Source organism: Anarrhichthys ocellatus, unplaced genomic scaffold (assembly GCF_004355925.1).
Source record: "Anarrhichthys ocellatus isolate YVR2014 unplaced genomic scaffold, GSC_Weel_1.0 scaffold7, whole genome shotgun sequence".
In the NCBI taxonomy this organism is placed as follows: Eukaryota; Metazoa; Chordata; class Actinopteri; order Perciformes; family Anarhichadidae; genus Anarrhichthys; species Anarrhichthys ocellatus.
This window is the reverse complement of record NW_022280037.1, coordinates 10,513,866-10,540,173: the sequence shown is the minus strand read 5'-3', so window position 1 is coordinate 10,540,173 and position 26,308 is coordinate 10,513,866. Positions and strand designations below refer to the sequence as shown.

Genomic DNA, 26,308 nt, shown 5'->3' with positions numbered 1-26,308 from the left:
TCTCCGTCTTCACCTTCACATCCCTTCTTAAAATCTGTCTCCAATGGCTACGACTACACTGAGCATTGATAAAGATGTCATAGTAATTAATATATTATTGTATATTACTGTTTTGTTTGATTTTATGATGACTTGATACATTGCTGCTTCCTTTTAACTGTGCCTGTAAGGTGTCCTTGAGTGCCTTGAAAGGCACCTATAAATAAAACACATTATTATTAATAGAAGTAGCTGCTGCTATTGTTGGAATAAAGCAGAAGTCGTAGTTGTAGAGCAGCGGTAGCGGTGTTAGCAGCTATTCAGCCCCATGATAATTATCCAAATGGAAATGGTTATTTCTCACAGCTCATAAACATATGCAACCTGTGACTATGGGGGTTTTAAATAACGGTTGACAACCTGTTGCTACTGTTGAGATTAAATTATTTCTGCACTGTGTCTAGGTGTGATTTTATGAAGCTTCTCTTCTTGTTTATGTTATGTTGCATGAGTACGTGTGTCTTTGTGTAGAGCAGGAGCTTCGCATGTAACACCATTATTAAATATTGATTACATTTTAAAGAAGCAGCGTCCCTCTGAGGTTTAGTTTACAATCACATGAAACCTGAAGTAACCACGTGAGGATTCACGCAAGCCTCCACACGAACCTCTTTTAACTTTTTAGCTTATGAATAAAGTCGGTCTTCTGCGTCGTGACGGAACCAGGCGAACACAGTACCACGGCTGAACTTAGAGTTCAGTACATTGCCTTTCACTGAGGTCACGGGCTGCATATATCTCTCTGACTCAGTGAGTTTCGTGAACCTGCCTTTTGTGTTGCTTTAAAAGTCAAGCTTATCATCCCTTTGTTAGCAGTCAACCCGGATTTGACCTCAAATGAATCTCTTCCTTTCAGCGTTGTCTCCGTGTTTAAGGGGAAAGTGTGATTTGCTTCCTCAGAACAGTGAAATGGAGAGCTAGAGGCGGCGTAGGATTAGCACCATGAGAAATGAAAGGCAGCGTCCACCACTGTTCATAGTACGACTCCTGTGGTTGAAAATAAAGCTTTTGTGCTTCATCGTAAAACCTAAAATGTGCGATAAAGTGTTTAAAATGAATTGGTTGGTTTGTCGATAAATTTTTTTTTTTGTCTTTATTTTTAAATCACACTATATCAAAATTACAAAAACAATGTCACATGGGTGTGTAGAGCGGGTCGTCCTCTTGCCACAAGTTTGGCAGCTCAATCCCCGGCTCCTCGAACCATAACTCTCCTGGAAATTCATGAGAAAAATCAGGAACATCATCATATTGATACAAACATCCTGTAAATCCAATATGGCTGATTAAACCAGTCAATAGGATGATTAGAGCTGCAAAGATCAGTCAGTAAATAGGTTACCTGATTAACAAAAACTAATCAGAAACTATTTTGATAATTATTTATAATTTTTTTAAGCAAAATCAAATATTCTCAGTTTGTGTCCACGTTGTGATGGGCATTTTTTAAAAACTATTTTTAGACATTTTATAGAACTAACAATGAATAGATTGATTTGGAAAATAGCCACTTTAACCGCTCTGAAAATGATACCTCAGTATACACACCTTATCATATTGCCTACACCAATAGGTTTGCTCGTTAATTTAAATCTGTCGTCCAGCAACAAAACTCTGTGACCATCAATAAATTTAAGATTTTTGGTCAGATTTATCCCTGATGTAATCTTTTACCTCATTAAGATTCTTCCCATACAGATTATAATCTACAGGCTTTGTGGGGTCGAACACACTCCCTCGCCTCTGGGGATCTCACGGCTGTTCAAAAGGCTCAAGTGCTCAATCCCGAGGCTGGAGGAACTCTAAATGACTGGTATTGAATCAATTAGCTGCCTAATTGGGCTGAGATAAAGAGCCCATTTTCTTATCGCCAGCCCACCAGTCATTACAGATGGCACTGGGGATCTCCCAGTGGATGTGCCAGTGGGTCATAGTGAAGCCGCCGATGGTTTTGGCAATCTCACTGTAATCCAAGTAGGAGGTAGTGTGTACTGTATGTGAAGTATACAGAAGTATACACTGGAAAACATCATATAGGGATTTAGTGGAATCAATCGTTTGTCACTAACTTCAATTTTTTACTAATTTCAAGAAAATTACATTTAAAAATTCTAGTTTTTGTTATCAGATCACTTCAGAAGTTATGAACATAAATTGACTTAATGAGTTTTTAATTTTAATCAACTGATCGAATTGAGTTTCTAAATTAACATGACCAGCCATCAGCAGACTTCCCAGCATGCATTGTTTGAGTGTAAAAACTCTGAACCCACAATTCTTTATTGATTGAAACTTGCTGATTAGTACATAACACATATAGGTTAAGAAGTGTCATGGTTGTTTCTGATAATACAACTTTTAATTACATTCTTATCTTTAGTTCACATCTTTTGAGCTCATGTAGGAAATTCACTTCACATTACGTCAGCATTCAATACATCAAATGCGCCGATTAAAATAAAGTTAAAAAGAATGAAGTCCGGTATCTGTGGCTGTCGCAGGACTTTAACAAGCACCGGCTCATTTATGTTGGTTATGATTAAGATTGTCTGGCTCGATTAAGCCACTTTTAAATGCTACTTTCATTGTTAAAGAGTTGGCAAAACTGGGCTGATTTAATTTGGTTGAATCCTTTTTGTAAATCGAGCCAACTCATGCTGGTTTCTCCAACGTTACCGACCCCAGCTTTGAGGCAGCAGGAAAAAAAATACTGCTTTCAGCTTCAAACATTTACAGTGCAGAAATGTTGAGGCAGCAAAGGACAACACAACAGACAGTGAATTAGATTGTTCAGCATCATTTTGACCTCAGTCAGTTTGTCTGGAGGACAGGACGGGCGGTCTGGAGGACAATGTCTACTTTAGCTTTTGCAGAAACTCTATCCCTCCTTTTTTGTGTTTTTATGTTCTGACCCTGATTACAGACCGAAACCTCGACTGTAGCAGCCGTTGTGCTGTATAAGGGTGGGTGGGGTGGATTACACTGCCGTTTGCTTGATTGTACAGTGGAACCTCCCACAGCAATACCGGCATGTAAGGACACATCTGTTACCCTGAGTCCCGTGGGAAAAGTATGCAGAGTGAGTATTTTTACCATTTGAACAGACAGGCTGAGAAGGAGCTGCTGCAATCTTCTCAAGGACAGATAGGAAGCGATAATCTGAAAACCTGTGGATTAAATGTCATTTGCAGATCGAATGACACATTCTACGTGGGTCTGAATTAAATTTAATTCAGTAGGGCTTGTTTAATGAGGGTTTATACCTTCATATGCATCGTTGGCACAGTGGAGCCTCCCACAAAGCAGTTCATTATTACCTAAACTAATGACACACAGGAGCCAGTAGTCTGCTAATACCTGCCGTTTTAACTATCTCCTGGTGCTTGTACCATCGGGTTTCCAGAGGCTCGCCAAGCTTTGCCCTCGTTTGGGCAACTGAAGCGGCAGAAGCGGTGAAAGCTCGGTGAGTGAGCGATGGGGAACAGCTGTTGCTGCCTGCAGGGGCCGCAACCCCGCCACCTGTTGGCAGACGATTCAGGGACGTGACCCTGAAGACCTCGCTCTCGTTTTGTAAGCATAGCTCAGTTTAGGAAGAGCAGCAGAAGAAGAGGATGGTGGATGGATGGTGACAGTGGGTTGACTTTGAAAACTTCAGAAGATATCTAGAAAGTTAAGCAACATTTTACGCTGCAGCCGAAAGTGTCCATATTCATTTTCCCCCTCACATGACACGGATATAATGTTTTTCTACATGCCGTCATGTTTTCAGTTTAATGTGGACCAAGTAGATATGAAACCGATCCTGGAGGTGAGCTAGAGCCAGCTTGTTTTTGAATGCGCAATACTTTGACATTTTGGGACAAACAAAAAAAGCAAGTCTCTTGAGCTTCACAAGCATCTACATCGGAGCTACCACAGCGCCATTAGCCAAAATACGACTTTTGAAGACATTTAATGACATTTCAAATTCTGAAATTTTTATTTCAGCATCTGCAGTAAGCCTGTTAGAAGAGACGGGAGGAGCAGGCTCGTAGCCTATCGCATACAAATTGATGAAAAGCCAATTGTGCTTACAGTTTACTGTGTGTGCCGCCGTGTTGCTGTGACGTCAGCTTTGTTTATGGCGGTGACTCCAATGCGCTTTTCGTGTTGGAGGATGTTGTTTATCATAGTTTCAGAGTACAATGGCTTGCAGCACATTTCTGTCACGTCTTGGAGTCTGCTGGTTGCTTGTTTTCCAGTCTTTATGCTATGCTAAGCTAAGTTAACTGGTTGCTTTAAGCCATTTATTGCCACATTCGTTAGCAGGGAGAACAACGGATAAAACAATATACCATATAGCAAAAGCAAGATAACACAGAATTTTAGGGGGACATCTAAATTTAGTCAAAACAGAAGAACATACCATGAAATTAAGTTTAAAACAAGCTGCAGGCGGAGAAAAATGCCTCTCATCATTGTTGCTTTGTCTGTGTGTTTGTCTTTTGATCGTTAGCGTGGTTCAAATTGGTGTCAGATTTGACTTCAGATATGAATGAACATGAACAGTGCGTTCATTTAATGATTGTGAACCACAATTTGGAGTTACATATAAACACATCTGTGGCGTGAATGATGCCTGGAGTTGGTTGCTTGTTTTGAATGTGAAATATCTGCACACACAGCATCGATAGAAAACACAACTCACTTGGGTGCGGCGCGTAAATAGTGCTTCAAATTGAGTCAATTAGCATTGATGGCAATACAATTCAGTGCTTTGAATAGCGAGAATTTCTCGAAAAGACTACCTTGACATTTGAGATCAAGCTGTGAATATCTTTGATGCACTATATTTTCTCTCGTCCAAATTGCCGGGGATCTGTGTTGCACACCTGCCTCATGAACTTGCATCAGTCCTGGTGTGGGGGGTTGGCAGTTTGCTCCCAGTCAAAAATCTGTTCAATCCCTTTTCTGTTGTCAGCAAAGTGGACAGGTTCGTTCTCTGCTTATTTTAAAAAGTGCACAGGGCCCTCTTTGAATACAGATGACATAATTAATACTGAAATCTGAGAGGGATTACCTTAATATGTCAAGAGACTTCTGAAATTAGAGTGGTGTGACACTGATGCTATTCCCTATGCAAGAAATGGATTTAAGTAAAGATTATTATGTAACCGTAAAATGTGCCCCGAGGACTCTGAGTCACAGGTGACCTGCGGGATTCAGTCAGTGAGCCTGAGATGTGGTTACAGGTTTGTTTGCGTATGTGAGTCTGTGTTTGAGAATTGCAAAATCTAATAGGGGACATGTGTAAATGTCTGCAGACAAACACATCTGACTTTCACTGTATGCTTTTCTTTGAACTCTTATCTTTCTCAGTCCAGTCAAAGCCTACGTATTGCACTGTGTTTGGAATTGGTGGTAAGGGATATCGGCAGATGAGTGTTCACCTTCCCGCCTGCTCCGCCAGCCATGGCACAAATGTCACGACTCAGAGGGCCTTCGGTTGCCTCAGTACCACGGAGAAATCACACTGGCACGGATGAATAGATTTAATTCAAATGGGAGCCCGGCGCTATTCATGCATTCGCAGACCCCGACTTCATTAAAGCTCCACTTCTTTCTGAGGTCACGAGGAGGAATGTCAGAGGCAGGGTGGGACATGATAATGAAGGTTATGAAGTGTTAATGCACTTTCTACATTACTGGACTTCCTTTGATTGAAAAAAATAGTCATTTAAAAGTTGGGAAGTTGAGTTAATAAGTTGTAATAGTAGAAGAAGACACTGGCATGTCTTTACAGTGCAGGCAAACAAACTCCATCCACTTTAATAAAGATGTCCGTCAATAATTGTCCCTTTTTCCATCAGCTGTGGCCTGCTATCAGGTGGTTTTCTACGCGATAGCAGGAGAGAGTTGGTTAGCTTGCTGAGGATTTGGAGGTGTGAAGCTCACAGCTCAACTCTTGTTTCATTACTCCCTCCAATATTCAAAATGGATTCACTTTACGAGATATGCTGAAAATGACCTTTTTTTGTGGATACATTCATGATGAACGATTGCAGTTAGCACTAACGCGGTCACGAATACATTGCGTTTCCTGTAGCTTCTTCACAATAAAAGTCACTTTTGTTGTGTTTTGCCACAGCAGCAGTAAGATGTTCCGTTGTTAGCATTTGCAAGAAATTATTACAGCTCTGCTGTGGTGTAAAGAAAAGTGCACATTAAGACCGATGTCTGACGTCAATAAGATAAAGTTTTGCTGGATTACATGCATGCTTACTTTCCTGTGAAGGCTATTTGAATCCAACACAAGAATGGCAATAAATAATGCATTTACATTAAATGGCTATTGCAGAAAGAATATCCTTAAAAATAGTTTCAAAAACTGGTTTTGATTTCATAAATATATTATGAATTTTGTGTTTAACCTTCAAAAAAGTTTTTTTAAATAACTTATGACCTCAACTATATTATGCGTGTTGGGCAACACTAGTTTTGCAGTATCATTCCATACAGAGAAGATATAGAGGATGCTTTTCCCCCTTTGCTAGCGCTGAGCTTCCTGTCAGAGCAGCATTGATTGTATCAACATGCAATTAAATGGTAATTCAGTGATGCAGTGTTATTGTGGGAAGCAGTGCATGAGCGGCCCCTTTCATTATCCCTGATTGTGATTATAACGTCGACGTGCGTCTTTATCTTTATGTGCATTGTTTGCCCAACTGTCCATGAATCAAGCCTGCGGTGTGTACGTACAGCACCGCCTCCTAAGTGTGGAGGTCAGAGCTGACTTTCTCTGCTGTGATTGCTGTGGCGTTGTACAGTAGTTGGTGTGGGATGTGCGACGACGTGTTGGTGATTTACTGTGTCTGTAGTCTTTCTTCAAGGACAGAGCCTTATGGCAGGGCTACTTCAGCCGCCTCTGCTGCTGCATTCTTATCCACATCCTGCTGGTGTCGTCGGTTGATAGGAGGGGTTACAGGGGCAGCTGTGCACAGGGAATGGCATTAGAAAGGTTGCCGTGTTGTTGTCAAATTAGAGTCATCCCTCTGCTTCTAATCGCCGTGATGCTGCTTTTAAACAAATACGTTTCATTCCTTCCGCCTCTTTCTGTCCCAGATTGGGGTCACAGTTGAGGGACGGAACCCGTTGCTCAGCAAGTGACACAAGCGTTTACGCCTTCAGCGCATCTCCCCGCCACCGGCGGCCTCGTCGTGGCTGCGGAGTCACAGATTGTTGTCTGGTAACGGTTACCATGGATGCCACGCTCTTGTCAGGGGCTTAAGTGTAATGGATTTAAATTGAACTGTTGAATTTGGAGCCGTGAGAGGCCGAGAGGGAAAGTGGGGGAGGTGGACTGCTGAGGGAGGAGAGAGCGACAGAAATAGTCTGAGCATTAAAAAAAAAAAACTAAAAAAAAAAGACGGAGCGGTGGAGAGAGAGACAGACACAGTCAACCAAAGAGACACAGATAGAGAAGAGGAGGGAGATGGGGGAGGGGGAGGGAGTCGCTCTTAAAGCCCTCGCCATCTGTGACGAGGAGCTGGAAGAGCGGTAATTGTTCCTGAGAGGTGTGTGGGGGCTGCTCTCAGCACGGAGATATGGATGAGCCGCGCTGCTACCTGCCGTGCCGGTGGCACACCACAGTGTCAGGAACGTCTTAACGCACGGGTGAGGGCCAGCCTTCTATGTGGGCTCTCATTAATGTCGATGTCGGTAATGACCTTCTCAAATTCCCCCCCCGAGTATAACTTTGTTCCACAATGACACACCTCATGCTCTAAGGAGGTGCAAGTCAGGTGCTTTGCATTTTTCTCACAGCGATGAAAGTCCATCTCTTTGATGCCGAACAGCTCCCTGTGATGATCTGATTTATTTGGACCAGAATAGATTGTTGCTGGGTGGCTCAGTAGTCGCCTCAGATGTGTGAATGGGAGTGTTTGTCCATGTTGCTGTGAACAGCCATGGATGGATAACTGAATGGGAGGCCAGAGCCTCAGTTTGACGTGACTGTTAGCATTCACAGAGCTCAGTTAAAATTAGTGATGTCCTCATCACATTTGTCAAACAAAACAGGATTCCATGCAAGCCTCATATCCCACAAATCCTTTGTTCGTGAAGACAATTTTAATCCTGGATAGGAGTGGCGGACTTCGCCACTAACAATGAAACTAATGTATAGAGAGGTAATTACTGAATTTAAATAGATTAAACCTAAATCCTAAAAATATGTGATTTGATGTCTAGAAAACCTTGAAGGTTCCAGACAGCTGTGGAGCTGTTTTTCTATAAGTGGGTCGCCATTTTCTTTATCCATATGCCCAAATACTGCAGAACTAACATTCCCATCAGCCTTAGCTGTACTTTGTGTTTAGTGCTAACATGCTAAATTACAATGGTAAACATGTTAAACATTATCTCGCTTCCATCAACACGTTAGCATTGTCAGGGTGAGCGTGTTTGCATGCATACTGATGTTAGCATTTAGCTCCGTTTGGGTGTGTTGCTCCTTTGTAGGAGGGGCGAAGGGCATTCGTCTGTGCCAGGAGCTTGTTGTCTCATAATCCGTCGATGTGACAGCACTAAGTGGGTAAAAGGATGAATGAATGAGTTTATTGCCCTTTATATTCTTTTTTTTTTTAGAGAACAGTCACATGAAGGTCATTGTTCAATATTTCCAGAATAAACCGCAGATGGTTAAGTTTTGAATGGGGTTATTATTGTGTCAACAAAAGACTTGCATTACTTAATCATTTGTTTTAATTTTGTGTTAATTCTGGAGGATGTCCCATTTAGGAACAAGATTCTTTAAATACACATGATAAAATATTCATACGCAGGCTGTCTCATACCCAGAGGGCCAGACATGAAAGTATTAACAAAAAAAAGTTACTTCCACTGCTGCTCTCTGTGGAAAATGGATAATATTGTTGAAGTTATTAATGTTGCGTATGATAAGTGGATATTGAGGGCTTCAGAAGGATCCTTGGGGCTTCGCCTCTGTGAGAAGCCAGTGAGACGGCTCGGAGTCGGCCGTGGCTCCGTCGGTGCGCCCTCAGCTGAGCAGGGCAGTTAATCAGGGCTCAGGGTTACATCAGTGATGTCAGCACGGTGGGCAACGACCGAGAGACGCTTCCCTCCTTTGTGAACTCAGCACAGCGTCTCCAGAGAGCAAACCTGCATGTTTACTTGCGTGTCTGTGCGTGTCTGTATTTACAAATATAAGAAGATATATCAGAAAATATCAAAAATAAAACTGTAAGACAAATGTAAGAAAAAGCTGCTACAATAAGGACATTCTTACTAGTGAAGCTTTGAAGAATTTTGGGGGGGGCAGTTAAATTTCTTTCTGTTAAACAGTTAGACATTGGATTAAAGTTAGTGGAAGTCCTCACAAGTATAGTGATGCTAATAATCAGTGGAGGATGTAGCATTCAGATCCTTAAATGGAACATTTGACACTTTTTATGTTGATGTCTAATCAGTGTTGATGGTAAATGTAGTCAATTAAAGCAATACATTCCGCAGTGCGTACTATATTGACAGAGAAAGCTGAGTTCTCCTGCTTGGGAGCTGGGCCGACAGTACCTTCATTTACCAGAATGCATTGCTGCACACAAGCCTCTGACTCCCAGACTCCCCCGCCAGCCGCATCCTCCTGCTCATCCAGCCTCGCCCTCTCTCCCGACACACTGTAAAATGTATCCTCGTCCATAACATCCTCTGCCCTCATATGTTGGGATGCCATTTTCGCAGCTGTGATAGTTTGCAACACAAGCAAAAAGAACACAGAAGTTCTGTTTTTTTAGCGGCATCTAGAGCATGCACCCCCAGAGGCAGAGACCAGAAATGCAAGCTGAAAAAGCACCTGTAGTTCTTCCCTGCATCCAACTACGTCACTGTCACGTCAAATGACGGCGCTGGATTCAGGTTTGGACATCCACATAAAAGGTGGCGAATTTTGCCTTGAAGTAAAAGAACCACTTCAAAAATACATGCCGGGGCTGCATTTCTGTACAAGTTTAAAATAATGTTTCACTCTCGTCCCTGTATGCATATTAAATAAAAGTTGGATGTGACTCTGTCAAACTGTGGTAATTATGTAATGAAAGTCAGTATGTAGTCAATTTTAGGTGAAATCAAGAAAATTAAGATGTTAATCTCGAATATTGCCTCATCTTTTATTAACTGCTCATGTGTTTTGAATGAAAAATCTCAATATGCAAACTAACTGCAGCAGTACTGAAGATTAGTTCCTAATTTCTTTCCCCCACCGCTAAAAGTGTTTGTGTGAGAAAACTCTCAACATGTTGTTGAGTAAGCAGTGAACTTGTGAACTGTGTAAATACGTGTCTTTATTTTGTTTGTGTGTGTTCACTGAGTGTGTGTTTGTGTGTGAGGCTTGGTCTGATGACATTATCAGGGTTGGTAATCTGCTCTGTAATTGCCTGCTGCTGACACGGCAGCGAGGCTGATATGGCTGCAGAATAAACAGACTGTTAACAAGTAGAGGGAGCTTGTCTCCACTTGATCCGCACGGCACAGCGTGACATCTGGACTGGACGAATCAGAGAGAGAGGAGGAGAGAGATGCATAAAAAACAGCAATGTGGAGGCAGAGAGAAGAGGGGAGTAACGCTTGTGAAAGACGGAGAGAGATGTGGGAAAAGGAAACTAGGGCCGGTGGAGAGATCTAGAAATTTATTGTGTGAAGTTTCCCTCATTTGCTTTTTTACTCCATGTCAAAATATAATCATTCCACCAACTGCTGCTGTAAATGTATTTTTTTAATCACTCTGCTTTCTACAAGCCTTTGTCAAATCACACAAATTAAACCAATTGCATTGAAACAGGAGCGAATTCGCAATAACTGCAGCCACCTACACGCATGCATCCACACGTTCATGCATTCCCACAGACACAACCTCACAAACACTTGACGTCCGTGCCAAATTTCAGCCTCCTAGGGCGAAAAACTGTGGCCGCCAAAGGGTGGGGACATTTTTGTGGACGGACCAACCGACAGAGTGAGACCGCAGCTAAAACAACAAACACATTGAATGCCTTTCTATTAGTTCATTGTGTATCTGCGTGTGCTGTGAAGGAAGTCTCTTTCCAGAAGATGCACACAAATACACGCTACAAAGTATAGATGGTCCAATGCAATTTGTTTTTGTGTAAAATATGAACAAATACATACAGTACAGAGAAGGAATGCCATTAGCCAGTCTGACAGATTTTCCAGTGTAAAATATTGCCAAAATTATGACATTTTGCTAACTCTGGCTAATGTTTCACTCTCTGCTAGCACCAGAGATGAGAAATGTGCAACTCTCGTCTCTTGTTGAGAGATGAGTTGCCCACTACCTATCGAGCAGAATGTGCGGATCGGGGAGCGAGTGACACATTTTGTTGTTGTTGTTGTTGTTCCAGTGTAGCATGAATGAGCGGATAAATGAGTCGACCACCCAGTCAACCAAAGACGATGAACTTGCTGAAATGTTCACACATGTCAGTAATTGATTTGGGAATAACTAGTTCTTCTTCTGCTTCTGAAATTTGATAGACCAAACAACTAATCGATTAATCCAGAAATAAATCTGCAGAGTAATTAAAACAATTGTTAATTGCAGTATTAGCTGACAAGCAGAACATTCATCTGACATATCTTGGAGGTGATTCTTTTGGGACAATTTGAGGACAATACATTGCTATAAAACAGAAATGAACAGTACAGGAAAGTTTCAGGTATTGTTTAATGCTGATATTTTGGTGCATTTTATAACTGTTATTAATAATTTGACAGCAGATAGATGACAGGGAGAGAGAGACACACATTAGGGAATGAAACAGGAAACAACACAAAATAGAGGAATGAGTGGAGAAGTAGAAAGATATGTGAGAGATAGTGGCAAACAGAGACGGGGAGAGATAAAATAAATGAGACAGAGGCTGGGAAAGGATAAAGGGAGAGATTCAGAGTGAAACAAAAGGCCGTGGAGGGAGAACCACCAGAGATTCAGGGAGACATAGCGAGAGGAACGAGACTCTGGTTAATATGAGAACTGTCCCATGTGAAATGAAGCATATGGGCCGATTAGGAGCGTCTCTTGTGAGTCCAGAGGCAGGCTGTCTGGGGTTTCTGTGCTTTCCTAAACCAGCCGTCATCAGAGATACAGATTAAACCAAATATGGAACCTAATGGTGAAATGATTTGTTTTGGTCCTTCTTAAAGTAACAGTTTATTTTGGGAAATATGCGTCATTACTTTCTTACAGAGACTTTGATGAGAAGAACAATAACAAGCTCACGTCTGCACTGTAAATATGGAACGACAGGCAGCGTCCAAAGACCGAAATTGGGGGAAACGGCCAGCTTGGCTTCTTCCAAAGGTAACAAAACGTATACTTTTCACTATGTTACATCTTGTTTGTTTAATCCGGAATAAAAAGTGGTGCTTTCACAAGGGGTTATGTGGAGAAATTGGCCAGCGCAGGGTCATTCTTGCTAGCTGTTTCCATGTTTTCAGTGTTTGTGCTAAGGTAAGCGAACTGACTGTAGCTTCATATATAACGGAGAGACATGTAAGGGGTATCAATCTTTTCATTGGACTCTTAGCAAAGCAGAAAGTTTTCCCAAAATAACAAATTATTCCTTTAACATAGAGGCCAAAAACAGAGAGAACAGCAGCAGAAATGTCCTGAAAGAGAACAAGAAAACAAGTATTTAAAAGATCTGTCTGTCGTGTTGTGAAACATCACAAAGTAATTTTTAAAGGTACTTTACTGAGAATAAAAAAGGCTAGACGGGATCAAGCTTCAGCTCCGTTTGTTCTGAAAGAAACAGATCTTATCCTGCTTTGTGCTGTAAACGTAGCACTCAGTCACATTATATAAAAATAAAGTGTTGTGACTGGTAGAAGCTGCCAATTTTCTTGGCAATGATTGTATTTGTTTACAGTAATCACCCTAATATCTCAAGATGAATGTGTCAGAGATTTATTGATGTCAAAATGCTACACGTAGCGACTTTAATTAGCTCAGCAAGATTAAAAACATGACTTTTCATCCGTGAAAGACGTCCATCAGGATGCTCGAGTGAAATCATCCAGCATTCAGTTAAATCATCAGTTCATTCAGTCTGGCAGTGCTGCCTCGGAAGATGAAGTATGGCGTGTACTTAGCATTTTGACTCCTTCCGATTCCATTGCCGTCAGAAACATGGATAGAGCATAACAAGATGATGGACGTGTTACACAGCCTGCATATTGAAAGATAATAAAGGCAGCTGAAGCATTCGTCTTTGTCATCTCGTTTCTCTCCGACATTGTGTGTGTGTGTGTGTGTGTGTGTGTGTGTGTGTGTGTGTGTGTGTTTGGTGCGAGTTGAGTAGCGGTGCAGACCAGCGACGCCTGAACTGTTATTGTTTAACACATCACTCTGAGCTGCAGGAAACACTCTGATTGGACACAGTCTGGGTGCCAATATGTCTGTAGGTGGATGTACAGCCTGTGTATAAATATCCTCATGCATTTATGTGTGTGTGCACATTGTGGACAGTGATGACTTATCATTGGTACAGTAGATTATGTCTTTGTAATGAAGCTCCATGATTGGACAGTTGAAGGAAACATCAGTCGTCCCTCCACGTCTACATGTCTGTACCTCTCCCATCCATTCAGTACTACATGCATAAGTCAGTTCTTCCGTTTCCTCATTTACTATATCTACAATTCCTTTCATCCCCCTAACAATCCATCTGTCCATCCTTTCATCCCTCTATCCTCCTACCCATTAATTCATTAATTCCTCTACTCCTCTACACCTTTTCTGTCATATTCCTTGCTTTGGTTGTGGCCATAGACTGTATATAAGAAGTGGACGTAGTCACCGTGACATCACCTATTGGTTTGTGGACAGCCGTTTTGAAGCCTTGAGTTCGGCATTTTGGGCATCGCCATGTTGGCTTTTTGCATACCCTGCTTTATGGTCTATATGACTCTGAATGAGACCATGATTTACTAAATGAACATCATTTTGTATTAGAGAAGACTTGAAACTAGCGATTGAGACCATAAACTCATGTCTACGATGTTTATTATGGTAATAAATCAAGAGAGAAGTAGGGTTTTCTCATATACTTCCATACAATCAGACTTCGTTTTGCAACTATGGAAGTCACCCCCTGCTGGTCAATAGAAAGAATGCAGGTTTAAGGCACTTCCAACTTGGCTTCACTTTTCAGACCTGGAGGTCCTTGAGCAAAAAACTGAACCAAAACTCTTAGAAATAAAGGTGCTAACTAGAACCATGCAGGGTTCTTTTAACACCTATGCTTTTATCGATCATTAAAGAACTCTTTCTTCCAAAAAGGGTTCTTTGGATCTGAAGGGTTCTTAATGGAACCCGTAGTCTTACAAAGAACCCTTTCTTCAGAAGCAAATGGTTCTGGATAGAACCCCAGCCCTTCAGGAGGAACCCTTTTGGAACCCTTATTCCTAAGAGTGTACCGTCCACTGTAGCTCTGCTGCCAAACGTGTGAATGTGTGAAGCTCTTGTCCAGAGCTCTATAACAGACGCCATTCCTCCATAACTCAGATTCCTTCTTTACCTCATGACGTTATTACTCCATCCCCTTCGATTCATCCTCTCCTTCCTCCACCAATATCTGCATCCTCCCCTCTCTCAATCAATCATCCATCCATGTTGCTATTCTTCTTTCCCTCCATAAATCTATTTATCATCGCTCCACTCTCCATCCCTCCACATCCCATCCCGTCTTTAATATTCCTCCTGTATTCTTGCTTCCTCTATACTTCTTCTGCTCTCATGTTTCTGACAATCCCCCCTGTCAGTCCATTCCTCTATCAATCCATAAATCCATTCACAAATTCATCATTCATCTTTCCTGCATCCCTCCATTACTTTTTGCCATCCTTTCCATCCATTCCTTCTCTCCTTTGTCCACCAGTCCATCCATTAGCCCGTTACTCCATCTCTCCAGAAATCCATTCTTCAATTTATGCCTTCACCTTTCCTGCATCCACCAGATTCTCCATTCTTCTGCACCTCTTACACCCATCTTTCCATCAATTCCTCCTTTCAAAATGTCACTCATCAATACCTGCATCTCTGTCCTTCCTTAACTCCTCACATCTACCATTCATTTCCTCCCTCTTTCCCTTGTTCCAATCTCCACAATCTCATCCTTTCATATCCCATCCATATTCCTCCTCTCCTTCCTCCACCAATCCCTCCATCCCCATATATTTCTATCCCTCTATCGCTCCATAAATCCATTAAGCCATCTCCTCATTCCTTCCTTCCTGCATCCACCAGATTCTCCCTTCTTCTGTACCTCTCTCCTCGCGTCACGAATACATGCAGCTCCAGGCGTAGGCCCAGATCCACCTCCGGGCCTCTCCAAAAACCAGAATAGCCCTGATAAGTCAAATGATGATTCTGTCTTAATGAGCTGTGGAGAGAGAAGGCGTACATTAGCGGCTGTATTGACGCTGTGACTCAGAGCCCGGCTGTGTGTGTGTGAGAGAGCCAGAAAAGGACTCACTCTTTTGTAACGAGACAGATCTGATTTGGCCGAGTGCGCAGGAGAACACGCTGATGATGACAACGGTTAAACACACACACCCCACCCCCCCCCCCCCCCCCCCCCCACACTCTCACACACACATGCGGTCTTCCACCCTTCCAATTACATCCCTTTGGTTAATCTTCCCTATCGCAATTGTACTGCTGGCAAAATGACAACCTTCTGGGCTGTGAGCGTGATCGGTATTATGAGTCTGCTTTTGAAAACACCTCTGTTTGTGTGTTTCTTTATCAGCATCTTATGTGTTGTTTGTGTGCATGTGCAAGTCTGTACGTATTTGCACTTTTGTATCTGTGTGTGTGTGTTTGTGCTGTATGCAACTCTGTTGTTTTTCTGTTGCGCTGAGATTATTAGTTCATTAATCGTTTAGTGATTTGATTCAAATTCAAGATTAACGGTACCCTGTGGAGTTTACTTGAACTTGGATATGTTTACGTTCTACATTCGGTCCCCTTGAGGCTCAACAAACATGTCAAATGCGTTTCCTTCCTGATAATTTAGCAAAGACTGACTTTTGGAGGCACACTGCTACAATTCTTAACGTATAATGCTGCATACAGACAGACAACAGCACTGCACACAGTATTTGTGAGTATATACCAGTATATGTTGTATGTGCTTGTGTGGTTTGACTTTGTCTGCTGCTGTTTGTGCGTTTTATATGTATTTATCTGAATGTGTGTGTGTGTTTGCCGCTCCCTCACCGGCCTTTACTAAATGACACACTGTTATCACTGACTGGGGTACGGCCACTCAGACTCACCACAGCTGGGTTTTACGCCACACTTGGCTCCAGATCACCACGGCTCGGCTAGTACTAATGATAATGAAGCAAGTCGCCCACAGCAATTAATGCACTTAGCTACTTATGATGATTAACTGTGGACCGCATTGGATTGAGGAAGTTGATAAGCTGCCTCCGAACACAAACAGGTTAATTGGTATCTTCTCTCGGGTTGAAAGAGGTTTCAGAAGGAGTTCATGGAAGAAGTGAACAGCTTCATTTTGTCCTTCAAAGCCTCTGATCCCTTCAAGAGTGTGAACATTTGTCCTGGTCCCCTATGCATGTAAGGAGAAATTATGATGAAGACCTCAAAATGAAGAGTTGTCAATGTGAATCTCTGGAGGCTGAAACGCACAGGAAGGCTTTCTCCTCTCTCTTCATCCACTTATGACGTATCCTGTCATGTAATTATCTGCCTCGCTGGATGACTTGTTGAGCCTCCTTTTATTCTTAATCATGTAATTTAGTTACGGTTTACACTTTGCCGAAGGCGTCTGAGCGCGATGTGCTGTGTCAGTGATCTGCTCTGCAGCTACAGCATGCAGATAAACAATCAGGCAGAGCCGTAATCAAAGTGCTGAGAAAGGGGGCGTGGTGGTCCTGAGCATCTGCATGAGGCGCCTTCATCATCAGCGTGGTTTGTTATACATTGTCTGGGTGTTTGTGGTTGGTTGTAACTGGATGATTAGCTGCCTCGTCCCTGAAGGATTCTACCAGAATACCAGATCTGACTGAGTGAGGGAATAGAAATGTGTTTCCTCGCTGAAGTGCATCTTTTATTCACAACCTCAGACTGTGTAGCTCAATACCACATGCAATGTCTTAATGTCTTCTAATCTCTAACATGACAAGAAGATCTTCTTAAAACCCCTGAGGACATGAGAAAAACTGTAAGAAACCTCACAGGGGAAATTCTAAATGAAAATAAAGAAACCCTAAACTCAACAGGGGGACTATAAGAAAGAATGGAATTTTAAAAAGTCCAATAATTATGTAGCAAGTCTAATATAAGAAATAGGATAAAAACAGAAAATAATTGGGGAATGGTTGAATATACAACAACATGAAATCTCCCCAGATACTAAATACATAAAATAAAATAAAATCTTCATCATCCTCAACCCCGCCATATTGACACTGTCATCATTTATATCCCACCAACTTTTATATTTCAATGTTTGTAAAGAAGAATAAGTTTCATGCACAGCAGCAATCTGGAGGACATGCAGACAAATCTTACTATTTAAATAGGTGTTAAAAATATTTCATTTTATAAAAGCAGGAACCAGAAAACAACAACTGTAGATGTCACTAATTCTAGTCAGATAATTTCATCTTCTAAATCTCTCAAATCTTTTCAATTATTCATTGTTGAGTTTGGAAATTACCTGGAATCTATTAAGCTTATTATTAATAATAAATGTGTATTTAATCTACTTGAGTTATTTAAAATACATCTGAGTAAGGTGATCCACTTTGTTTAAATTATTTATTTATTGCTGACTTTTAAGGTTAAATTTATTCAAATACGAGCATTATGTCTTTTTTTCATTTTGTATTATGATAAGGATGCAATGCATGGGAATTATAAGTTTTATATTATTATTGATAAAAGAGCAAGTTCAACACTATTTCATGCTAGTTAAATTAGAGATAATAAGGGTGTCATCTGACAGCAGCTGGGAGTAATAAAGTTGTGAGTTAATGTGCTCATAGCTGGAGATCATGACGCAAAATATCCTGCCATTTTTTTAAATTAGTATTTCTCATGCACATTGTTTCCCTTAATAAACCTCGATTGTGCCTTTGTGGTCATAAAAAGATAGAAAATACCACATTCCTTCCGCTCCCTCAGCCAAGTGAATAATCAGTGCTGTATATATTACACCTCAGGGTCAATACCCAGCCATTCTCTGAGGTCATTACATTTCTCTCCTCCTTTCGTCCTGATGCAAGTTTCTTCCATTTCCGCTGCTCATCCTCTTTCTGTTTTCTCCATGCCTTTCTCCCTCCTCCTCCTCCTCCTCCTCCCTCTCTTCTCTCCTCCACAGCCCTGTTGTTAGCAGACGGTAAGCTGCCCATAAGCATCTCAACTAACCATCTTCTCTGTGTGTGTGTGTGTGTGTGTGTGTGTGTGTGCTGTGGTTTAAACATCAGCCCTGAATTTTAGGATCTCGGTTGCATGACGTGAAATCTCAGAGGACGACAGTTTAGATGGTTTATTTTGCTGCCGATGAAGATTTTGAGTCATTACTTAGAGAGGTTTGATATAAATAAACTGCATGCCGGCGCTGTTATCCTCCTCTACTGTCACCGTAACAAACAACACGCTCTTTTGCTGCTCTCTCCCGCACTTAATGATGGATTTTCACGCTAATCAGCGGATTTAATTAATCATAAATCCATAAATCATGTTCTCCAGTCAAGAGGAAGGTACACCTGATAACCGTCAAGATAAAAAATCTGCAGGTCCAAAATTAGAAATGTAATTACCTTTGTGAGATTGTGTTATTATTTTTTTTCTCCTTCCTTGTCAAGGAATTTGTGTCATGTAGATGGTACAGCACGGAGCAGGGGAATGGCTGGATAATACATTTTTAAACATGAGCAAAAGAAGTCCTGTCAGGACTTGAGGGTGCACACTGTCTTGGGTGTGTAATTGATTTAGCTTAAAAGTGTGTGTGTGCCGGAACTCATGCACTGGTATATTATGCATGTCTCTGCATGTGTGTGTGTGTGCGTGCTTGCGGACACTCGCTCCTATCAAGGGGACTGGGCTATGATCTTTAATGGCAACGTTAATATTTAATGGTAAGCGTGTTGTCAGCAAAGAGCAGCAGGCTGGGACTCGGGGCTCGTATAAGAGATGACAAGGTCTCTGCACCAGGTGGCTCAGTGGGGGTGTCACACACACGGAGCGGGATGAGAGGCCCTTTGGATGCACAGACGCTCCTTCTTGATAGAGTTTGACAGCACAGAATTGATGTTGTGGCGCTCTTTGTAGTGTGCGGTGCACTCAGTAGCTCTGTGAAGCATTGTGGCTTCCTTCTACAGCAGAGCCACCCAGGACACGTCTGATAGGCAGAAAGAGGAACTGATCAGGTCTTAAAGAGTACTGACGTTGAATGGAAGGCCTTGAAAGTACTTGATTTGTAACTGTTGCTTCAGCTCCGTCATACAGTCAGCACTTTACATCCTTGTTGTGAAACCTTATGATGAAGATTTTGTGTTGATATAGCATTTAAAGGGTCATTTCACCCAAATCACAAGAAGTAGTGGCACAAAAGTTCATTCGTGACCTTTGAAATAGTCCACTTACTGTTTCTTTTCCTGGAGCTTTTAACCACAGTTTGCTCAGTTGTCCTGGAGATGGATCTGTTGACATGAAAGCTCAACAGCTGCTCAGATTTTATGGATGATTCCCGTCAGCAGATCCATGCTCATGACAACGGAGCAAAGTCCGTTCGCTGATGAAGACAGTGTGATAGAGTAGAAGGCTCCCGGGGAAAAAACTAGTAAGTGGACATTGACATTGAGACATATCCCCCCCCCCCGACCAATCAGAGTTTAGTTGGCGGGATTAGGGATGAGTCTTCTTACCTAGCTACAGTCATGAAAAGTACTGACAGAAAAATGCCGTGGATGAGATTTAAGTTGTTGTAAGTCATCTCACAGAAATAAAAACTCTTAAATCAACATACTTCTTTTATTAATGTAAAAGTATTAGCAAATAGTTTAATGTGAGAAACATTTTATAGCTTCTGTTTCCATTGAAAATTACGTCAGCAGGACGCTTCAGTCACTCACTGCTGATTGGTTGGGGCATAACAGAACAAGACAACCCGACCGCCCTAAAAGAAGTCGGCTAACATGAACACAAAGTCATGAGGTTAGAGACGGGTATCTAAAAAAAATGGGAAAATTACTTTTTTTTCCTAAAAAAACTTTTAGAATTAAGTATTTCTTTACAAAGTCATATTTAATACAAGCGCTGTTTATGACGTTTTAGGACCTTGAAAGTCAGATAAAAGTAGAACAATGGGAAATGGTTAAGAATAAATAAAGTTATATTTGCCTTTGCAGTGTTTTGTTGTTGTTTTTTGATCAGGCATGCAAGTTTATCTAACCTTTAAATAACAAAGTTGGAAGACCATGACGCAGACATGACTGCAGATAATACTCCATATAAAACAAATCTTGTCTCTCCGTTAAAGCCTGAAGTTTATAAAGGATGAATACATTGAAATTGATACCAGTGAGGCAACCCTCTGATGTTTTGTTTGTATGCTGCGAAGTAGCAACATGCTAATCTTATTTCCATTGCCATCTTTCCCACTGTGATTCCTTTTTTCATTTTTGCTCCCTCTCGCCCTCTGCGCTCAGATGTAACAGACAGGAAGATGACATCAGACGAGGAGGAAGCCAGGCGGATCGCAGAGATGGGAAAACCGGTGCTGGGGGAACACTCCAAGCTGGAAGTCATTATTGAGGAATCATACGAGTTTAAGGTGGGAAAGGTTGCTCGTCAAACGCAGCTCGATATGCCTGATTATTGCTGCTTGCACGAGTGTTTTCTATGCAGTCAAAACAGATAACGGATACATATTTCGAATTTTAGCAGTTGCTCTTTAGAGGCCTACCAACCCACAGTGATGCATTTCTGGAGATGTGGTTCATATGCATCCTCTAACCTCCCCAACCAAACGATATACCCACCATATTTGTTTCTGGCGTGTGGTTTAATCATGCATCAAACGGAGGTTTCTGCTGCCTGGGACTTGATGCCACTGCCATCATGTGGCGAAGCTCACGTATTCCTTTTGTTGAAGCAGCTTCTGAACATAAATTACAGGTGGATTTCATTCTTGTATTGTTTCACACAGAGCACAGTGGACAAGCTGATCAAGAAGACCAACCTGGCACTGGTGGTGGGAACCAACTCCTGGAGAGACCAGTTCATGGAGGCCATTACAGTCAGTGCAGGTACTGTAGACACGCCGTGTTTCCTGGAGGGCTGCACACAAATACACTGGACATCATGGTCCCTCACTGTTTCCTCACATAAACAGCTTGTTGGTTTTAGTCATCTGTCATTTTTTAACATTTGAATATTGTTTTTATGTTTAACATTTGAATACCAGTCAGATGATCATCTAAAAGGGATCCCTGGTTGGATAGTTTTACAGCACATGGTCAGAGTGTCCTGTCAAATTATTTACACATTTTATATTTTTGTGAATATTGCCAACATGAGGATTGGCCACTGTTACCGTGTGCAAAATGTGAAAAGGATTCTATTTCATTTCATTTATTTATTAGATTTATTATCCATTTTTGTAAACTGCATTTATTCATCATTGAATTCAGTGGAAGGTTTTAATATCCCACAGTCTAATTTGGAGACTCTTTAAAGGGGACATGTTATGCAAAACTTGTGCACATATATTTGGGTATCTAAAGTACCGACTAACAATCATTCAGCAAGCCATTTAGAGTCCTCTCCCCTTCTTACGTCACAAGTAGGCTCATTAGAATATACCACTCACGGCTTGAGAACTTATTACATAAAATTTATTTTTCTGACAAACCAGTCAGAGCACACTGGGCTTTTTCAGGTGTGGGTCTTAAAGAGACAGGCGCTAAAATTGAGCTTTTCAGACAGAGGAAGAATACAGGTGTATTCAGATACACAGTATGGAAAAATACTGGGGTTTTTTTACATTAAAGTATGTAAACATGTTCTAGTAGAAACCCAAAATACAAGTATGTCCTGAAAATTAGCATAATATGTCCCCTTTAAAGGAATCCTTTCTTTTTGCTAAGCTAAGCTAACTTTCTACTGTCGGTAGCTTCATCTTTAACAGACGGATAGATGAGTGGTATCTAGTATCTTCTCATCTAACTCTCAGCATATTGAAAATCGTCGTCTCAAATCATTGGCTGCCACCGACATGCAGTCCAAAATAGTCGGTGTCAGTGTGAGCCTTCCGGTAAGCAAAGCTCTTGAAGCTCTGGAATAATCTCATGTGCGTTAAGAGAAAACTCATCCATCATGTCAGGTGACAGCAGCATCAGATCAGCCTGCAGTGCAGTCACAGCCACCGCGTAGTGGGCGCCGCGATGGCCTCGCTTCGTCAATTTGGAGCTGAAATATTAAATCCAGCGGTGCTCTTTATCTTTTCATGATCCACCCGTGGCTGAAAAATGCATGCGGCTCACATGGCCTGACACTTTGAATCAGCACAGTGTCTCTCCTGTCCGACTGAGTGTCCTGTGAGCTGCTGGGACACAGAGGACGCCCTGCTCCTCCCCCTGAGGAGGGTGACCACTTACATATTAGATATTTAGCTGTTGCAAGATGACACTTTTATGAAGCGGGGCGCACAGGGAGCGCGGTTCACTTTGACAGAACAAATGGCTGGTGACCTGCGACCTTTAGGTTACGGGAAAGTCTCCCTTCAAACTCAGCCAGAAAGCCAGAATGAAATAGGTCCCAAATCTATGCTAAATGCTAATTCTACACAGTAAACTATTATCATAGATACTGTTTTAGCAGCAAGTGTAAAAAACTATTAGATATACTATTTTAAACAAATACATACGTGCAGCGTCACACATTCATCACACTGCAACTGTCACTGCCAATTATGTTTTCCTAAGATTTAATACTTCTTTCACGGTGCTTAGTCATCACTTCCCACTTTTTTTCCATCTGTAAGCAGCTCTTCCATTTCCTTTGCGCAGTGCATTGCGGGACTATTGTGTCCATCGACAGCGCTCTCTTAAATCAACCTTATTTATTATAGAATGCTGTCGGCCTTGAGTATACTTCATTTTGTCCCTTCTCCAGTGTGAACACACTACAAACTGAACAATGTATCTTGGATTTTGCGTGATTTTATTTTTTTTTTTACCCATAAAGTCGGTTAACAGAGAGAAGTTTGGGAAATCAGCTTATGGACTCTGCATTATTAAATGAGGTAGAAATATTATGTATGGGGTAAACTGCAGTCTGCAACCTACTAACTAAAGCAAAAGTAAAGCATATGTACAGACTGTGTACATTGTTTTTGTCCTTTGTTTTCTTATTATATACACAACAGTAACCTCAGGCTGAAATGACGTGACGTCTCACACTGAAAAATAAGTCAATATGCCATTTTAAGAGAATGTTGTTCTCTCCCCTCCCCCTCTCTGTCACCCCTTATCTCCTTTATCGACCCTTAATCTCACCAACGTTTTCCAACTCTGGCTCTTTATCCTCCTCCTCCTCTTTGTGCTTCATCATCTGTTTTTCTTTTTTCTTTCCCTGTCCTATTTTCATCTTCTATCTCGTTTCTTCTTTTTTTTGCTCTCTCCCTCTTCTCTTAATATTGACTTCTCCTCCTTCACCCCTCTCCCAAATATTCTGCTATGTCTTCATCCTTTCTGCTGCTTCACTCTCTCCTGTCCTCCCATTACACTTCAATCTATCCCCCCCCACTTCTCCCAAGCAGATGAGGATGAAGAGGACACAGGGGAAGAAAGGCTGCCGTCCTGTTTCGACTACGTCATGCACTTCCTCACCGTCTTCTGGAAGGTGTTGTTCGCCTGCGTTCCTCCCACAGACTACCTGAACGGCTGGGCCTGTTTCTTCGTCTCCATCGCCATCACCGGCCTGCTCACGGCCGTCATCGGCGACCTGGCGTCTCACTTCGGCTGCACCATTGGCCTCAAGGACTCAGTCACTGCTGTGGTGTTTGTGGCACTTGGTACATCTGTCCCAGGTGAAAAAATGATGACTTCTCTTTGTCAATATACAGTTTGTAATGTGAAAATCTGTCCTCTGAAGTTTTGTATATTTATGTCAGTTGATGGATTATAAGATTCTTTCATAGTTTGAGGAAAATCTGTGGCTTCGTGAGCTTTTGAGACTCTTTCCAAACATGCTTTGTCATCAAGATGGCTGATATTCTTATTTCCTTTAAACTGACATTTTCACCCGACAGAAACAATATGTCTCCAAAAACTTTGACTCTGTCAGCATATTTGTTATTGAAGGTCATTAATAAATCATCACTGCATTCATTTTAAAAATAAAAAATATATATATATGAATATGAACATTATAAACAAAGAAAACCAATACAGAGAAGATTGCCAGCCTCCACTGGCCTCAATTTATATTTTGAGTGACAGGCGGATTTGGCAAGAAATTGAACATTTGCTTCCAGCATGTTTATCTTCTTCAGGAAACTGAAAGGTCTCGGGGGAATGAGGTGAAAGGTAACAAGGAATTGTGGGAGATGTAGTCTTCATTTCTTTAAACACTGACAGACAGAACTAGACAGCACTAACGATAACATTGAATTAGACAAGAGAATTGTGGTGTTGAACGGCCTTGAAACCCTTTTTTTGAATCAGCTGTGAACGATGTATATTCAGATATATAAAGTTTCATCAGTATTATATTATCATATGGTTATTTTAGATGAGACATTTCTGGGCTTTTTTTTGTTTTGTTTATACTTCCATCTGTGGTTCAAAGTAGGCAGGACAACATTTGATTCAAAATATGATGACATCTCGCTCTCCCTCTGCAGACACCTTTGCCAGTAAGGTATCAGCAGTCCAGGACACCTACGCAGACGCCTCCATCGGGAATGTGACCGGCAGCAACGCCGTCAACGTCTTCCTGGGAATCGGCTTGGCGTGGTCGGTGGCGGCCATCTACTGGCATATGAAGGGGAAGCCGTTCGTGGTGGAAGCCGGCTCTCTGGCCTTCTCTGTCACTCTCTTCACCATCTTCGCCTTCCTGGCCATCTCGGTGCTGCTTTACCGGCGCCGGGCCCACATCGGAGGAGAGCTGGGCGGGCCCCGGGGACACAGACTGGCCACGTCCGCCTTCCTTTTCGGCCTCTGGTTCCTTTACATCCTCTTCTCCAGTCTGGAGGCCTACTGTCATATAGAGGGATTCTAAACAGAAAAAGACAAACATACAGGGGTTCAAAGTACAACTTCAGAGGTAAAAGAGTGAATTCTCACTGTGGAATTTGGGTCAGTCTTGTATGGTATGAAAGGACAGGAGAGGTAGACCCAGGGTTTTCCCAGACGCCTCCCTTCCTTCCTCTCTCTCTCTCTCTCTCTCTCTCTCTCTCTCTCTCTCTCTCTCCCTCAACCCCTTCTGTAAGGATGCTTGGAGGTGAGTGTCCTGCCCGCTAGTGCCGACAGCTAAAGAAGAGCCGTCCTGAGCCTGTGCGAGTGTGCTTACAGTTGGGATTGGGTTTCCACCGAGTCCAGAAGATGCCGGTGTCGGAGTGGTCCTGCATTCCACTGGAAGAGACTGCAGTCTAATACCCGGAGAGAGCTGAGTTAATCAGAGGTCTATATTTTTCTCAACATCTGACGAGAAACGACTTTTTTAAAAAAGTATTTTGGGGATAAAAATGAAGAAAAAAAAATAAACACATACACACACACACACACACACACACACACACACACACAAAGAGGGAATAAAATAACTATTTTCTGATCTACGTTAAGGAATAGCAAAATATTATGTCGTAAATGGGAATATGTTGTTGAGTGACAGTGGGATGGAGTCATAGTATTTATTTTTATTTGCATAGTTTCCTAAGGAGCACTGTAGAGTTATCAGAAATCACACAAAGAGGAAGAAGAAGAGGAGGAGGAGCGACAGTATACTGGCAGACGCATCACACTTCAAACAGGCGAGGTGGACACGGTCAAACTGCCCTGAACATTACTTCCGTACTCTATACGTACCTATATATAATATATTTCCATGTTTTCTGTATATTTTGAATATTTGTTTAAATGTGGTCACCTTCTGCTCTGACAGAGGATTGCTGTGGCTAAGTGGGAGGGGAGAGGGAGGGGGGGGGGGGGGGGG

General features: G+C 41.9%; 1 protein-coding gene across 2 annotated transcripts in view; it reads left to right on the top strand.

The window, feature by feature from the left end:
* slc8a3 (solute carrier family 8 member 3) overlaps positions 1-25,839 on the top strand; it is a 99,519-nt gene extending 73,680 nt beyond the window's left edge. Inside the window, exons 4-8 of one of the 2 annotated variants that reach the window (XM_031847325.1) lie at positions 12,299-12,412; positions 20,797-20,921; positions 21,297-21,396; positions 23,910-24,179; positions 24,996-25,839. In XM_031847325.1, coding sequence (XP_031703185.1) covers positions 12,299-12,412; positions 20,797-20,921; positions 21,297-21,396; positions 23,910-24,179; positions 24,996-25,372 — 986 coding nt within the window. In that variant the 3' untranslated portion in view covers positions 25,373-25,839. The remainder of the gene's footprint in view (positions 1-12,298; positions 12,413-20,796; positions 20,922-21,296; positions 21,397-23,909; positions 24,180-24,995) is intronic. The other variant, XM_031847326.1, reaches the window with a different exon arrangement.
* The last annotated feature ends 469 nt before the right edge of the window (positions 25,840-26,308 follow it).